General features: G+C 48.3%; 1 protein-coding gene across 1 annotated transcript in view; it reads right to left on the reverse strand.

Annotated features, from left to right (window-relative positions):
- The window catches only part of DAPK2 (death associated protein kinase 2), a 128723-nt gene that overhangs the window by 8921 nt on the left and 102099 nt on the right, over positions 1-17703 (reverse strand). Inside the window, exon 5 of the mRNA XM_025390397.1 lies at positions 8059-8188. Coding sequence (XP_025246182.1) covers positions 8059-8188 — 130 coding nt within the window. The remainder of the gene's footprint in view (positions 1-8058; positions 8189-17703) is intronic.

Consider the following 17703-nt stretch of genomic DNA (forward strand, 5'->3'; position numbering starts at 1 on the left):
ACTTAGTAAGAAGGTGCCATCTATGAAACAGGGTGAGCTCTCACCAGATTCCAAAGGTGCCTCACTGGCACCTTGACCTTGGCCTTCCCATCCTCCAAAACTGTAAGCAATAAATTTCTGTTGTTTATAAATGACCCACTTTAAGGTATTTCATTAAAGCAGCCCAAAAGGACTAAGAAAAGAGTTGTCTGTTATCCTGGTAGAAACCTTTTACAAACAGGCCTTAATAGGAAGAGGAAAAGTACACCGAACACCTGAAAAAGGAAGAGGAGAGCAGGGAGAGGAAGGTACAGGAAGGAGAAATGGGGCCTTGGCTATGCAGCCTGCTTTAGAACGCTCTGGTAAAGACCAGTCATGTCAGTGCCGGAAAGCGATGAAGAAGAAGGCATTTTCCTCTGAGTCTGGTCTGAAAGAGGGTCCCTCCCACCTGATGAGCAGGAGGACATTCTTGGGGGCCCCTGAGACAATGAGCTTGAGGTGCCTGAGGGGCAGCCAGGGGAAGATGTCCAGGGGCAGGCTTCAGGGGAGTGGGTCAGAGCCATCATGTTTGGAGCCATCCATGTACAGGAAGGAGCAGGAGCTGAGCCAACGATGTGATGACCAGGAGAGGGTGCAGAGTCTAGGAGAGATGGCTCTGCCAAGGAGAGAAGAAGACCAAATGCTCCCCAGAGATCAAGCAGATAATCCCTGGAAAGTGAGTGTTGAATTTCACAGCCCCGCAGTGCCCAGAGTGTCAAGAAGGTACAGGCTGGGCACGGTGGCTCACATCTATAATCCCAGCACTTTGGGAGGCCGAGGTGGGTGGATCACTTGAGGTCAAGATTGGAGACCAGCCTGGCCAACATGGCAAAACCCCATCTCTACTAAAAATATAAAAAAATTAGCTGGGTATGGTGGCGGGTGCTTGTAATCCCAGCTACTTGGGAGGCTGAGGCATGAGAATTGCTTGAACCTGGGAGGTGGAGGTTGCAGTGAGCTGAGATCATGCCACTGCACTTCAGCCTGGGTGACAGAGTGAGACTCTGTCTGGGGAAAAAAAAAAAAAAAGGCCGGGTGTGGTGGCTCATGGCGGTAATCCCAGCACTTTGGGAGGCCAAGGTGGGTAGATTACCTGAGGTTGGGAGTTTGAGACCAGCCCGACCAACATGGAGAAACCCTGTCTCTACTAAAAATACAAAATTAGCTGCACGTGGTGGCACATGCCTGTAATCCCAGCTACTCAGGAGGCTGAGACAGGAGAATCGCTTGAACCCAGGAGATGGAGGTTGCAGTGAGCCAAGATCACGCCATTGCACTCGAGCCTGGGCAACAAGAACGAAACTCCATCTCCAAAAAAAAAAAAAACAAAAAGAAGGTACAAAGAAGTGGAGGTAAGAGCATAGATAACACTTTTTAAAAGCTTGGAGATTATGGAGACAAAAGAGAGGACAATAGCTTGAGAAGGACTGTTCATCCATGCTTTTTACATTTTCACTGCTACACAGTAATCCATCATGTGAATGTGTATCATTTTTTAGTCATTCTCTCAGAGTTCGTTTAAATGGCTTCCATTTTAAAAAATTATTGAAACGACATTGCTATGAACTTTTTTTTTTTGCATGTGTTTCCTAATGTGCACATGAAAGACTTTCTTTAGGTCAGTGATAATTCAAAGTGTGGTCTGCAGAGACAAACAGTCCATAGACTGTCACTGGTCCAACAAGATAGGCACAGAAATTTGGACTATGCATTTACAGACTCTTATAGCAATGTGACACTGCTGTGACATCCAAACTGTGGTCATTTTTCTAATAATTTATTTGTTTTTATTTTTATTTTTTTGAGACAGAGTTTCATTCTTTTTGCCCTGTCTGGAGTGCAATGATGCGATCTCGGCTCACCGCAACCTCCACCTCCTGGGTTCAAGTGATTCTCCTGCCTCAGCCTCCCAAGTAGCTAGAATTACAGGCACATGCCACCAAGACAAGCTAATTTTATATTTTTAGTGGAGACAGGGTTTCGCCATGTTGGCCAGGCTGGTCTCAAACTCCTGACCTCAGGTGATCCACCTCCCTCGGCCTCCCAAAGTGCTGGGATTACAGGCATGAGCCATAGCACCTGACCTAAGAATTTATTTTTTATTGTATCTTACTGAAGTAGCAGTTCAGGACGGACTGATTTTTTTTTTTTTTTTTTTTGAGACAGGGTCTTGCTTATTTACCCAGGCTGGAGTGCAGTGGCACAATCACAGCTCACTGCTGACTCAACCCCCTGGGGTTAAGCGATCCTCCCACCTCAGCCTCCCAAGTAGCTGGGACCACAGGCATGTGCCACTATACCAGCTATTTTTTTAATTGTTTTTGTAGAGATGAGGTCTCACTACATTGCCCAGGCTGGTCTCAAATTTCAAGCCTCTGGCCTCAGCCTTCCAAAGTGCTGGGATTACAGGCATGAGCCACCACGTCCAGCCGAATTTTTTTTTTTTTTTAAAGCTTTCATCATAGATTGAGAAGCAGAACTCACTTTCTCATGCCATTGATCTGAGATATATACACTTTTATTTCTGTCATCAACATGCTTTTATTTGTCTGGTTTTTTTTTTTCTGTGCCTTTCTTTTCCTTTCTTGCCTTCTGTAAAACAAAGACTTTCGGTTTCATTGTTTTTCCCCAACTTCTTTTTTTTAACAACTATCTTTGAGACAAAACTGTGGATATCTAACAAATTCTAATATAAATCAACATTTTGATGCTCCTCTAACAATCTAAAAACCTCAGAACATTAATTTTAAACACTGATCCATCTAACATTTTCTTCATGTTTTAGTTTTATCCTATTTTTTTTTTGAGACGGAGTCTTGCTCTTATCACCCAGGCTGGAGTGCAATGGTGCCAACTTGGCTCACTGTAACCTCCACCTCCTGGGTTCAAGCAATTCTCCTGCCTCAGCCTTCCGAGTAGCTGGGATTACAGGCACCCACCGCCACTCCCAGCTAATTTTTGTATTTTTAGTAGAGTTGGGGTTTCACCATGTTGGCCAGGCTGGCTGATCTTGAACTCCTGACCTCAGGTGATCTGCCCGTCTCAGCCTCCCAAAGCGCTGAGATTACAGGTGTGAGCCATGGTGCCCAGCCTATTGTTTTGTTTTTTGAAACACACTCTCACTGTCGCCCAGGCTGGAGTACAGTGGTGCTATCTCGGCTCTCTGCAACCTCCGCCTTCCAGGTTCAAGCAATTATCCTACTTCAGCCTCCAGAGTAGCTGGGACTACAGGCGTGAGCCACAATGCCTGGCTAATTTTTTGCATTTTTAGTAGAGGTAGGGTTTCACCATGTTGCCCAGGCTAGTCTCGAACTCCTGGCCTCAAGTGATCTGCCCGTCTTGGCCTCCCAAAAATCCTGGGATTACAGGCATGAGCCACTGCGCCCAGCCATCATCACAATTTTAGGCAGAAAAATGTTTATATTTGCTTAATATTTACTGATTTCTTTGCTTCTCTTACTTCTTGCTTTGAGGCTTCCCTTCAGAGTTCATTTCTTTAATTCAGAAGTACATCTTTTAGAACTTCTGCTAATGATGGTCTATTGGTGGTAAACGCTATATCAATGTTTTGGGGGTTTTTAAATTGTTCTTCTTTGTTTTTCTTACATCTTTGCCCTCATTCTTTGTTTTTGTTTTTTGTTTTTTTTTTCTGATACACGATCTCACCCTGTTGTTCAGGCTAGAGTGCAATGGCGCGATCTCAGCTCACGACAACCTCTCTCTCCTGGGTTCAAGTGATCCTCCTGCCTTAGCCTCCCAAGTAGCTGGGATTACAAGCGTGCACCGCCACATCTGGCTAATTTTTGTATTTTTAGTAGAGGCAAGGTTTCACCATGTTGGTCAGGCTGGTCTCGAGCTCCTGACCTCAAGTGATCCACCCGCCTTGGCCTCCCAAAGTGCTGGGATTACAGGCATAAGCCACCATGCCTGTCCTCACTCTTGAGATATATTTCTGGGCACACAATTATGGGTTTACTTTTATTTTTCATCAGCTCTTTGGAGATAATATTCCACTGGATACTGGCTTCCACTGTTGTTTGGAGAAATATGCTGTTGATCTAATTATTGTTCTTTTGTAGGTATTTGTCTTCTCTGACTGCTTTGTCTTGGTACCCTTCAGTTTCACTATAATGTATCTAGGTAAGATTTTTGTTTTTTCTGCATGGTATGTATTGTCCTTTCTGTGTCTGTGGATGCATGGATGCAGTTCTGAAAATTCTCAGCCATTCTCTTCAAATAGTGCTTCTCCTTTTTTTTTGTCTCTATTTCCTCCTTTTAGAATTCCAAAGAGACCTGTGATGGGTTTTCTCTTTTTACTCTCTTACTTTTCCTCTCTTTCATTTTCTACGTCTTTGTCACTCTGTGGTGCTCTAGCTAACTTTTTTTTTGAAACGGAATCTCGCTCTGTTGCCCAGGCTGGAGTGCAGTGGCGCGATCTCGGCTCACTGCAAGCTCCGCCTGCCGGGTTCACGCCATTCTCCTGCCTCAGCCTCTCGAGTAGCTGGGACTATAAGTGCCCGCCACCGCGCCCGGCTAATTTTTTGTATTTTTAGTAGAGACGGGGTTTCACCGTGTTAGCCAGGATGGTCTCGATCTCCCAAGCTTGTGATCCGCCCACCTCGGCCTCCCAAAGTGCTGGGATTACAGGCGTGAGCCACTGTGCCCGGCCTCTAGCTAACTTTTTTCAGCTCTTTCAATTCTTCGACTCTCTCCTTCGCTGTATATAATCTGATGTTTAACCCATTCACAGAGTTTTAAATTTCAGCAATTAAATTCCTTCAAGTTCTATTATCCAGTTCTTTTTAAAATTCATCTGGTCATTTTTGACACCTCTTGTTGCTTGCTCATTCTTGTGAGTCTACCTTTTATTTCTATGTATATAAAATGTACTTTAATGTGTATATTCCACTAGTGTATATATTCCATCCATCAGACGTTATAGTCAACATCTGATAATTCCAGTATCTTATGTCCTTGAACGTCTAAATTTTGCTAGTCTCTAACTGAAGTGGTGACAAGGGAACTTACCTCTAGGGGAGGTCCTTCTGTTGAATTTTCTTGCTGCTCACTGCTCTAGCTCCAACTCATCAGCTTTTGGGGGTGGGACAGGTGGTGCTGAAGGAGTTACTATGTTTAAAGATTTCTCTGACCAGGAGCAGTGGCTCACTGGCTCACGTCTGTAATCCCAGTACTTTGGGAGGCCAAGGCAGGGGGATCACTTGAGGTCAGGAGTTGGAGACCTGCCTGGCCAACAGGGTGAAACCCTATCTCTACTAAAAACACAAAAATTAGCCAGGCATGGTGGTGGGTGCCTGTAATCCCAGCTACTAGGGAGGCTGAGGCACGAGAATCACTTGAACCCAGGAGGTGGAGGTTGCAGTGAGCTGAGATCACACCTGTGCCCTCCAGCGTGGGCGACAGAGTGAGACTCTGTCTCAATAAATAAATAAAAATAAAGATTTCTCTTACTTCCCGTGAGACCAGAATTTCACGAAAAAGAAAATTTTTCTCAAGAATCCAGTTTTGTAAGCCGGGCATGGTGGCTCACACCTGTCACCCAGCACTTTGGCAGGCTGAGGTGGGAGGATCACTTGGGTCCGGGAATTTGAGATCAGCCTGGGCAATATAGTGAGACCCCACCTCTACAAAACATTTTAAAAATTTGCCAGGCATAATGGTGCATGCCTGTAGACCAAGCTACTCAGGAGGTTGAGGTGGGAGGATTACTTGAGCCCAGGACATTGAATCTGTGGTGAGGTATGATGGCACCACTGCACTCCAGCCTGGGTGACAGAGTGAGACCCTGTCTCAAAAAAAAAAAAAATCCAGTTTTGTAGCTGGAGGGCTTTTTAGAACACCTAATCCACCCTAGTACTAAAAGCTGACATTAATTTTTTGACCCTGGGTCTCAGGTTACAATATCAAAGGAATGGTAGGAGCAGGGGAAAATGGTTATAACCTGTTTCTCAGGGGTCTTGGGAAAGAAAGTCATCATAATTTAGCCAAGGGTTTGGAGAAGTCATCTTATATATTTTAAGGTAAGACAAAACCAGTGCAAACAAAACCATACTGGCTCATAAAAGTCAATGATGTGTATATCTTTCCAACTCTGTATTGAGTGACAATATGCCAGTATCTTGAAATTGGCCAATGCTATAAATTAGGGAATTTGTTTTTGAGACCTGGTTGTTATTTATCAGCATACCACTGGACAAAACTCTCCATAGTACAGCCTCATCCATCAATAACCCACTCACACGAACAGTCTAGTGTGAACTCTCGGCTCCATTTGCAGTGGACAGTGACTTGTCCCTGATAAATGGCTTACTCTGGCCTTACTCCCCTAATGGGGTATCAGTGAACCTGGGAGGTGTTCCTCCTCTCCTCTGGCTCCCTCCCCACCCCTCTTCCGATACCTCTCCCACCCCAACACCAGACCTTTTTCCCTCACTCACTCAAGGCCATGACTGATCCCATTGACTTTGCCAGAGTGGATATCTCATATGAACAGTCTTTTCAGAACATCTATTTCACTTGCTTTACACTTAATCACATCCTGTCTTGTGACACCTCTTCCATTATTGCTCTGAGTTTCTAGTTGTTTATTGTTAACAATTAGAATAAATTTAACTAATAGACATGCGTTTTTATCACATATGAGAATGGTGGGTAGCAACTGCTCTTTCAGACAAGCTCGAGTCTAGATGTCTGTGCCCCAGGTTTAAGTTGGCTTGGCCACCAACTTGTGACCTTGGGTGTGTCATTCTGAGTATGACTGTGTCCCCCATACATCACCTAATATCTGTCATACGGTAGGTGACAAATAACTTGAGTTGACCTTAACTAAAATTCCCCAGCCTGTCATCTCCACATACATTAAACTGGACCAGAGAATCCAAAAAGATCCTTCTGGCACTCTTATTTGGTGGTTTGATGTCTTGTCTCTACAACTGAATTGTAAGCTCTTTGAGGGCAGGGTTTCCTTAGACAACCTGGCATAACGGGAAGAGCACAGGCTTTGCTGTTGGCTGTATCTGTATTTGAATCTCAGCTCCACTGCCTACTGGTTGTGTTGCCTTGAACAAGTCACTTGTTGGAGAAAATAATTGACTCTGCTTCATGAAGCCATTTGAAGATAATTAAGAGAATGTTTGTAGAGCATGAGACATAGTGCCTGGTATACAGCAAGGGCTTCCTGCCCTGGGATCTGTGGGGTCTCTGAACAGCATTCTACAGTGGCTGCAGAGCCTGAAAATCCATCAGGAGGTTCGCCTGACACATTCTTTCTTTTTGATTTGACTGTGGTCAGAAGTTTTAGCACCCAGATTTTGAGGACATCATGCATGCCCTCCCTGTCTCCAAGACCACTCCAACTCCCAAAGCAGATACACAGGTGGTGGTTCTCAGGGCTCATTCCTTCCCCCTGTACAGGCTGTTTCTTCATGACCCCAACTTCCTCCCCAAGCCCTGTAAGGAGGCTTCTGGGGTACAGAATAGGCAGGGACCTGGGCCAAGGGTGAGAGAAACAGAGGGAAGAGAAAGCAGCCAGGGCCCCACTGGAGCTAGACACCCCCATGCATGAATAAAGCCAGGCATAGAGGAGAGGCAAGTGGGTGGATGTGGAATTTGGCAGATGATTTCCCTTTTCCTTTTCAGGAAATCAAAAGCTAGTTCAGAGAAGGTTGAGTTTATGGGAATTCAAGAGGGCGAGGTAATTTTAAATCTTCACAAGAATAAACTCATCTAAGAGCAGGAGGTGGGGCCAGGGCTGCGAGGGTTTAACCTTATAGGCTGTAGCCCCACTGAGAGCCACTGGGCCCCATTCAGCCCTTGCCCCACTGAGCACTCAAAGGCTACACCTGGGCCCTCACCCCCTAGGCCCAACAAGACATCTCCTTCTCTACCCATTAGGTTTCTAGGGATGTCCCAACGTATCATCTCTTTGCCCAGAGGCCATAGCCCCAGACACAGGTTTCTTCCCAGGATCTCTACCTTTGATGCCAGATTCTTAGCTGAGAGAGAAACAGGCCTAAAACTCACCGACAAATTCCGGCGTCCCAAAAATGTTCTTAAATTCAACTCCATCTTCTATTTCGTGAGCCAGACCAAAGTCAATCAGCTTGATGTGTGGAATAGGAATATTCTTGTCTAACAACATAATGTTTTCTGGCTGGACAACAAAAAGGAGAAAAAAAAAAAGGAAGGAAGGAAGAAAAGAAAAAAAAAGACGATAATTAAAGGCTGGTTGGTTTGTGTTTTGGCTTTGGGGTTTGGGGTGGGACTTGGTGTTCTTTTTAGGAGACTGAAACAGCATAAACTCTTCCTTGTTTTTGTGTCCTCAGTCTTCTCTGTGAACTCAAAGACAGGTAAAGCATTGAGGGCAAGGCCTGGATTTTACTAAACCTTCTGCTCACAGCAGAACTGAAGACTCCAGCCTTCATCTCCGTTCTGTCTCTGAGTGGCAGATCCCTTTAATGCAGTGCCTCTGTTTTCCCATCTGTCAAATGGGGTCAGAGATACTTGCAGCATTTCCTGTAAACAAACCCAGCACTGCTGTGTGAGTGTGAAAGGGAGGGGGACATCCCAGCTTAGCCTCTGTTTATACTTGGCTTACTGACTTGGTCTTCCTGACCGCCTCTTTCCCCTGGCCAGCCAGCTTCCTGTTGACAACATTCCCCTCCTCTAGATTAACTGTGTAGCCCACATTTCTCTCTGTGTTTAACTAATTTTGGTCCTCAGCAGGACACAGGAAAAAATGCACCCCATTTCCAGGGAAAATACCAGCCGCTCAGGCTATTTCCAGCCCAGCAAGCAGCTGCCAGGTCTAACACAACAATGCAGGTGGGTGCGGGGTAGGGACAGCCCCTCACACACCCATGGGCCTGGCCCTTGAACATCCCAAACTCCCAGTGAGGCTGCAATGGAATCCTGAGCTCTCCCTTCTCACTCCCACCCAACCACTCAGACTGTGGTCCCCTCTGCTTCACCCACTTTCTCCCACCACACAACTTTCCTTCACTCCACTCTAAAGGAAATGTCCCGAAAAGACAATCCACACAAAATCTGTATACAAATGTTCACAGCAGCATATTCCCAATAGCCCTGAAGGGGAAACAGTGAATGAATGGATAATCAGTATCCACATGTGAATGCTATTTGGCCATAAAAAGGAATGAAGTCAAAAAAATAAAAAGGAATGAAATACTGCTGGGCACAGTGGCTCACGCCCGTAATCCTAGAACTTTGGGATGTCGAGGCGGGTGGATTACTTGAGGTCAGGAGTTTGAGACCAGCCTGGCCAACATGGCAAAACCCCTGTCTCTTCAAAAAATACAAAAGCTGGGTGTGGTGGTGCACTCCTGTAGTCCCAGCTACTCAGGAGGCTGAGGCAGGAGAATCGCTTAACCCAGGAGGTGGAGGTTGCAGTGAGCCAAGATCATGCCACTGCACTCCAGCCTGGGCAACAGAGTGAGTCTCCATCTCAATAAATAAATAAATAAATTATATTAAATTAAATTAAATTAAATATAAAGAGGAATGAAGTATTGATACCTGCTGCAGCAGCAATGAACCTTGAAAACATTATGCTAAGGGAAAGAACCAGTCACAAAAGACAAAAAATATTCCATTGATACAAAATACCCAGAATAGGCAAATCCACAGAGACAGAAAATAGATTAGTCGTCGCCTAGGATTGGGGGAATGGAGAGATGGGGAGTACAAGGTTTCTTTTCTATTTTCTATAAATGATGGTGGTGTTGGTTATTTAACTTCGTAAACGGTACACATTAAGTGAATAAATTATGTAGTATGTGAATTATATCACCATAAAGCTATTAAATAAAAAAAAATTTAAGAAAATCGAACATCCCTGTTTCTTAAAGCACTCAAGGGCTTCCATACCTTGCACCTTTGCGCACGCCATCTGCTCTGCCTGGAAAGCCTTCTGTTCAGTCTCTGCCCATTGAAATCCTAGCTGGGGCCGGGCGTGGTGGCTCAAGCCTGTAATCCCAGCACTTTGGGAGGCTGAGACGGGCGGATCACGAGGTCAGGAGATCGAGACCATCCTGGCTAACACGGTGAAACCCCGTCTCTACTAAAAAAAATACAAAAAACTAGCCGGGCGATGTGGCGGGCGCCTGTAGTCCCAGCTACTCGGGAGGCTGAGGCAGGAGAATGGCGTGAACCCGGGAGGCGGAGCTTGCAGTGAGCTGAGATCCGGCCACTGCACTCCAGCCTGGGCGACAGAGCGAGACTCCGTCTCAAAAAAAAAAAAAAAAAAAAAAAAGAAATCCTAGCTGGGCTTCAAAGTCTAACTCAATCCACCGTGTTCTTGCAGACTTTCCTCAGCAACCCTAAGCACCCTCCACCACCCCCAGGAGTGAGCCCCACCCTCCTCCAGGCCCCACCAAGCTTATTTGAACCTTTCTGTGATGAATATTTGGCATGCTTTCTCTTGTCTAGCGGTCCTTTGCTGTTTTTATCATAGCTCCCCTACCAGAGCTGTCTTCAGCTGGAAGGAGGATTCATATCTTTGCATCTTTGCCCCTGCAGTGCACAGCATAGCAGTTGGCGTGCTGAGGGTGACCCTAGCTGTTAGCTGGACTGATACTGAATCTGGACGGATGCCTTCCCCCATGTGCCCCTGGCTGCCTATGGTCTCTGTGACCTTCCAGCTGGAAACTTCCACACAAGGGAGCTGGCTGAGGCCTTCCCCAACTTTTTTTCCTTTTTTTAAAAAAATAAATAACACATTTCCTTTTGCATTTTTTGCTTTTTTATTCCTCTTCCCCTCTGGAGATTACTCTCAACACGGTTTTGAAAATGTGTCCAAGTCTTTCCCCAAGGCACCGCAAATTTCCCCAAGGCCATACAGAAAGGAGCATGAGGGTAGGCGCGGGCAGCTTATGACCTGGAGAGGATCCAGGAAAGTGGGCCCACTCCAGCACCCCTGAACATCCCACTGGGGGCTGCCCATGGACCCCAAGTGTCCTGGCACCCATGCAGTCAGCTGCAACCTCCCGACTACCAACTATCTCCCAGGTAGACAGTTTCACCCTCTTAGGAACTTCTCCTCTCCTCCAGGGAAAAGACCCTGAGACATCTCTCTGGTGCTGAAAGGCCATGGCCCCAGCCCTCCCAGCCACCATAGCTGAGGGCCTAGGACACTGCCACACACCACAGGCTGACTGGGGGTGGGAGCCACAGTGGGCGGAGGTGGAAACACCAGATGTGGTGATCCCCAGGACTATGGAGCAGCAGGGATGAGGTGGTGGAGGGGAAGAATTGAGGCTGAAATCTCCAAGGCAACGCTGCCTGAGAGATGGGAAGTCTCATTCCTCACATCCACTCACCTCTGTGGCACACAGTCCAGGAGAGATGGTTTCCCCACTGGCCTATGAGAACCTCAGGACAGGCTGGGCACAGTGGCTCACTCGTGTAATCCTAGCACTTTGGGAGGCTGAGGCTGGGGGGATGACCTGAGGTCAGGAGTTCAAGACCAACCTGGCCAATATGGTGAAACCCCATCTCTACTAAAAATATAAAAATTAGCTGGGTGTGGTGGCATGCGCCTGTAATTCCAGCTGCTCGGGTGGCTGAGATAGAAGAATCACTTGAACCCAGAAGGCGGAGGCTGCAGTGAGCCGAGAACATACCACTGCACTCCAGCCTGGGCAACAAAGTGAGACTCCATTTCAAAACAACAACAACAACAACAACAACAACAAAGAACCTCAGGGCAAGACCATGTTTCCCACTGCCCCCCCCCCACCCCAGTCCCATCTGTCCTCAGCCCCACCCTAAGAATCTAACACACAGCAGGTGACTTCTCTCCTGCTTGGAACACTCTCCCCATACTACCCCAACCCCAAACCTGGTTAGTTCCTATTCACATTTCAGCAAAGGTAGTACCTCCTCCAGAAGGCCTTTCCTGCTCTTTCCCTGCCTACCACCCTCCCCAGTTCCCAAAGTACCCTGTAATACCCGAATGCGGTGCTGCTTACTCTGATGAGCTTGCCTGCTTGTCTCCCTCTACTGGGTTGCCCAAGGGTTTTGTTCCTGTCATCTCCCCAGAGGTTGGGATAGAGCCTGATATCCAGCAGGCGCTCAATATATGTGCCCTAAGTGAAGACAGGTGCCCCGATTAAGCCCCTGCAATATACAGGACCCAGTGCTAAGCAAACATGCGACATACTTTATACTTCATTGAACTCTCAACTACCTCACGTGCTGGGTGTTACCATTCCTCTTTTGGAAAAAAAAAAAAAAAAGAAACCACGACTGGCCAGGTGTGGTGGCTCACGCCTGTAATCCCAGAACTTTGGGAGGCAGAGACAGGAGGATTGCTTAAGCCCAGGAGTTCAAGACCAGCCAAGGCAACATGGCGAAACCCTGTCTCTACAAAAAAAAATTTAAAAATTAGCCCAGCATGGTGGCACACACTTGTAGTCCCAGCTACTCAGGATACTGAAGTGGGAGGATCACCTGAGTCCAGGAGGTTGAGGCTGCAATAAGCTATGATTGTGCCACTATACTCCAGACCTGGCAACAGAGTGAGACCCTGTCAAAAAGAAAAAAAGAAAAGAAAAGCAACAAAACCAAGACTATAACATTAGCTTGTATTATCCCTCATTAGGAATTTTAACCTTTATCTCTCAGGCCCCAAAGCCTGTGCTCCTAACCACTAAACTAAATGATTCCCCTTCCTTGCTTCTCAGGGGTCTTATTAATCTAGCCCAGGGGGACCGGGTGCAGTGGCTCATGCCTGTAATCCCAGCACTTTGGGAGGCTGAAGTAGGTGGATCACTTGAGGTCAGGAGTTCAAGACTAGCCCAACATGGTGAAACTCCGACTCTACTAAAAAAGATACAAAAATTAGCTGGGTGTGGTGGCACACGCCTGTAGTCACCACTACTCAGGAAGCTGAGGCCAAAGAATTGCTTGAACCCGGGAAGCAGAGGCTGCAGTGAGCTGAGATCGTACCAGTGTAATCCAGTCTGGGCAACAGAGAGGGACTCTGTCTCAAAAAAAAAAAAAAAATCTATCCCAGACAGAAGCAGCAATGCCACTCTGGCCTGGCAACCTGGGGCAACCTCATGCCTGGCTCAGACACAGCTGTTTCCTCCTCTGGCACCTGCGTCCTACCCCAGGTTGCCTTTTCTTCTGGTGATGCTTCCATGCAAGTGAGTAGCCCCAGACCCCATCCCTGGCCTCAGGAGCTCCTGAGCAGGAGGTCCTCAAGTCAGATGAGAAAACAGAGGTCCTGGCAGGGGGAACACCCAAGCTGGGTCTGGATAAAGGGATGTAGCCTGGGAGTTTCAGGCTGGAAGGTGGCCATGGGGCAGCAGGAATGCTCTGTTGGGTGGTTAGGACCCGGGTTCTTGTCCCCACCTTCACCACTCATTGGGCCATTTGGACCAGACATACCCACAGACTCAGACCTGCCCTGATTGGGAGTAAACAGAGGCCATGGCTCCCTGCCATCCAGCGATGTTTCTGCTTCCGTCCTAGCCCACCACGGTGCCTATAGGCTGGCCAGGGGATTTGGGCCCCCAAACCTGAAGCTCCACCTGCTTTCAGACAGGCTTCCTTCTTGCTGTCCCAAGCTCCACTACTGGCCTGATGACAGCCAGGACAGAGGGCAAGGACTAACATTTACAGCATGTTTACTAAGCCAGATTTGATGCTAGTGCTCTGTGTGATCCTTGTAGCCATCCTGAGTGACAGGTACTGTTATCAACTCCATTTCACAGATAAGCAAACAGGGCTCACACAGGGCTAAATGATTTGCCCAAGGTGCAACAGTTTATAATGTCACAGTCAGTGGGGAGCAGTGGGGTGGGGGCTTCCCTAGCAGTCCAATCCCTTTCTTCCCAACACATCACTGAGTCTGGCTAAATATCTTCAGTGTTCCCACTGGCCACCGGAGAAAGTCCAAACGCCCTGCCTGATATTTGAGGTAGTCAAGGCACTGACTGCCCCATGCTCTCTTTCCAGCCTCACCACCCATCCCTTGCCTGTACCTGCTCTATATCCCCGCAGGGTGGGCACTACCACTCCAGAACGACATCTCAACTCCATCCTTGCTCTGGCTTGGAATGCTTCTCCTACTCCTCTTCATTTTCAGAGCCTCTTCCCCCTCAACCCTGCCTCCTCTTAGTCCCTTACTTAAAAGAGAGAGAATCTTTTTTTTAAAAAAAGAGATGAGATGTTACCCAGACTGGATTTAAACTCCTGAGCTCAAGTGATCCTCCCCGCTCAGCCTCCTGAGTAGTTGGGATTACAGACACGAGCCACCCTAACACCCAGCTAACTCCCTTAGTTCTCACTGAGCTTCCCCCGACCCTGCACTCTAACCCCTCAGTGTTGATGACCCTGGCCTGCTGGCAGTCCTAAGCTGTAGGCTGTCTCTCACAGGTGATGCCACTTTCCTAGGTGGAAGCCTTTTCCCTGGGAAAATTCAAATTGGTTTTAGGGTTCCTGGCATCCCCTGTGGCGTCTTGCATCCTGCATGTTCCATTAATATTTGGGGAAATGAATTCAAAGAATCCAGGGCCAGAGGCTCCTCCTTTTCTGCCCCATGGAGGCCCCGCACCACCACTAGGGGCTCCAGAGTGCACTGTGATGGGGATTGAGCAGGAGGGAATGGGACTAAGGGAGGGTCCAAAAGGAAGCTAAGGGTCAGCAAAGTGGCAGTTCCCCAGGGATTTAGTCTAAGCTTCTCTGCTTCCTCCCTCCTCAAACAGAGCAGCGTGGTGAAAAAGAGGCCAGGCCTGAGGATTGGAAAACTGCACATCCAGCTCCACCACCCAAGGCCGTGTGAGCTTAAGCAGGCCACGTCCTTTCTCTGGGCCTCAGTCCCCCAACTCTGAGTCAGGCAGTGGATGGTATCCAAAGCCCCTTCAAGCTCTAGGCTCTGCAGTTTCGAGATGGCACAACCTCCCAAGCTGGCTGGGAAAATTCCTACTGCTTTGGGTTCTAAGGCAGGGCTTGTAAAGGCCCAGGTCTCCTGGCCCCAGGTCAGGAAGGAAGAACAGGCTGGTGCAACCACACACTGCTGGGTCCAAGCCAGAGTGCCCTCTGGGGCAGTCCGATCCTATCCATACTCCTCACTCCTGTCGTTCTCCTCCAGCTTTATTTACTTCAACCAAATACTTCACCCACACACCTGACATCACCTCCAAAGCACGGCTGGAAGGAGGGGTCACATTCCCACAGGTGCTGTCACTGCCCAGCCCAGGGCCTGCCTGCCACCAGGAGGCAGAAATACCCTTGTCAAAACAAACCCACCCAGCTCATCCCACTAGGGAGGCACCCATGGGAGAGGCCAATGTGCTCCTTTGTGCTCTGGGGGATCTGGCCAGAGGTGCCTGCTGTGGTGCCGACGAGAAGGTGGTCATCCGGTGGGGCACCCATGGCCTATGGGCCCAGCACAACATGTCCTGAAGTCTGAGCAGGATGAAGACACCCTTTCGGGGCTATGTAGTAAAGTACAAAAGAAAAAGGCAAGTCTGGGTTCAAATCCCAGCTCTGCTATTCACAATATGAAAATTGGACAAAGACACTGGAGCTCTTAGAGGCTGTTTCCCATCTACAAAATGGGGACAATACCTACTAAGCCATGGGGTTGCTCTGGGATTGAGAGAGATGGTTTATGTAAGGAGCGGCACCCAGTGAGATTTCAGAGAACAGCGGCTCTGTTTGCCGCATCTTTTCTGGGATGCAGCATGAACAGTCATCCCTGGGAGCTCAGACCAAATCCCCGTTGAATGGTGAATTACCTGCACTCAGCTGAACAGCCATACCCTTTCACCCACCCACCTCCTCCTCCCCACTCAGCTTGTTTCCCTCCTCCCACCCCATTTCACCCCCAGACTCACATTTTTGGGGCTGCAAGGGACCTCAGAGATCATTTAGTCCCTTCATGTCACAGCAGCCCAGAGACATCAAGAAACTACCAAGGTCACTGAGCAAGAACCCCCAGCCCGGCACCCTCTCCAGATGCCCGTGTGGCCTGCTTGCTACTGAGTGAGGCTGCTCTGCTCAGCAAAGCAGAGGCCCAGCCAGGGCTGTGCTGTAGGGACAAGGAAGCTACCTACCAATCTTCACTGGCCATGTCAAGCACAGCCCCAGATTACTCAGGCAGTGCTGGGCAACCTGAGAAACGAAGGCCGCTCCATGTCAGGCCTCTGTGGACAGGTTTCCAGGGTGCTCAGCTCCCTCTCCTCACACACTGTCGATGGGACCACAGGCAGCCCCTCCCCACAAGTCTCTAGTGTGGCCCATGTCCAGTGCCTGCCTCTGTGTGGCATTCAAGGCCCTGCTGCCCTGCCCCCTACTGCCTGCCGCTTTCCCTCTGCTACATGCCTACCACCTCTTCATTACTCCATCCCACCCTGCAGTTCACTCCGCTGGAACAGCCTTCCTGACAAGCTCCTTCTCCCCCTCCCCACCCAGTTCCCACACACACTGGAACTTCTTCTATGACCTCCCTCCCCTCCAACACAGAGCTAGTTGTTCCCAGCTTGCACACGCCTCTAGCAGAAAGCCAGCTGCACTACAATTCCTTCCTTACATGTCCTATCCCCGCTGTATTAAAACCCCATGAGAGAGGACAAGAGCCTTGCCTTTCATTTCCATCCCCAGCACCCAAGGGTGGCTGGCATTACAGCAGGGCCCAGTTATTGTTTACTGGACAAATAAAGAAATGGGCCAATGCAGTCACATAGGCATCTCTTGCACATCCTGCTCTTGGAGAATATAGATAATGGCTAAGTGCGCATGTCTTGGAATCTGGGTTCGGATCCCAGCTCTGCCATTTACCAGCAGCCTGACACCGGGCAAGTTATTGAACCTCTCTCAGCATAGATTTCTCACCTATAAATTAGGAATAACAATCATAAAACCTACCTCAAGAGGGTTACTAGGAGGATCAAATAAAGCATATAAAGAGGCCTATAGGTGTTATCTTAATTTCTGTGACTGTTTCCTTGATGATGTCTCTCCCTTCCAGAATGAGAATCTTTATCATCTGTCTATTGAACTCCTAACCACATTTCCAGGCCCTGCCCAAATCTTCTGTCCTCCAGAAGCATCATCTGGATATGCAGCCCAGCTCTTCCTCCTTCTCCCATCTCCATTCATGCAACAAGCTTGACCCATAGCACCAACCAATGCCAAGAGTTCTGTGAGTTAGTCTTGCCTTCCCCACTTGTATTTGTTCATTCTCGAATTGCTGTAATGAAATACCTGATGGGCTCATGCCTGTAATCCCAGCACTTTGGGAGGCAGAGGTGGGCAAATCACCTGAGGTCAGGAGTTCAAGACCAGCCTGGCCAACATAGCAAAACCCCATCTCTAAGAAAAAATGCAAGGCCGGGCGCGGTGGCTCAAGCCTGTAATCCCAGCACTTTGGGAGGCCGAGACGGGCGGATCACGAGGTCAGGAGATCGAGACCATCCTGGCTAACCCGGTGAAATCCCGTCTCTACTAAAAAAGACAGAAAACTAGCTGGGCGAGGTGGCGGGCGCCTGTAGTCCCAGCTACTTGGGAGGCTGAGGCAGGAGAATGGCGTAAAACCTGGGAGGCGGAGCTTGCAGTGAGCTGAGATCCGGCCACTGCACTCCAGTCTGGGCGACAGACCAAGACTCCATCTCAAAAAAAAAAAAAAAAAGAAGGCCGGGC

This window comes from Theropithecus gelada, chromosome 7a, assembly GCF_003255815.1.
Source record: "Theropithecus gelada isolate Dixy chromosome 7a, Tgel_1.0, whole genome shotgun sequence".
Classification (NCBI taxonomy): Eukaryota; Metazoa; Chordata; class Mammalia; order Primates; family Cercopithecidae; genus Theropithecus; species Theropithecus gelada.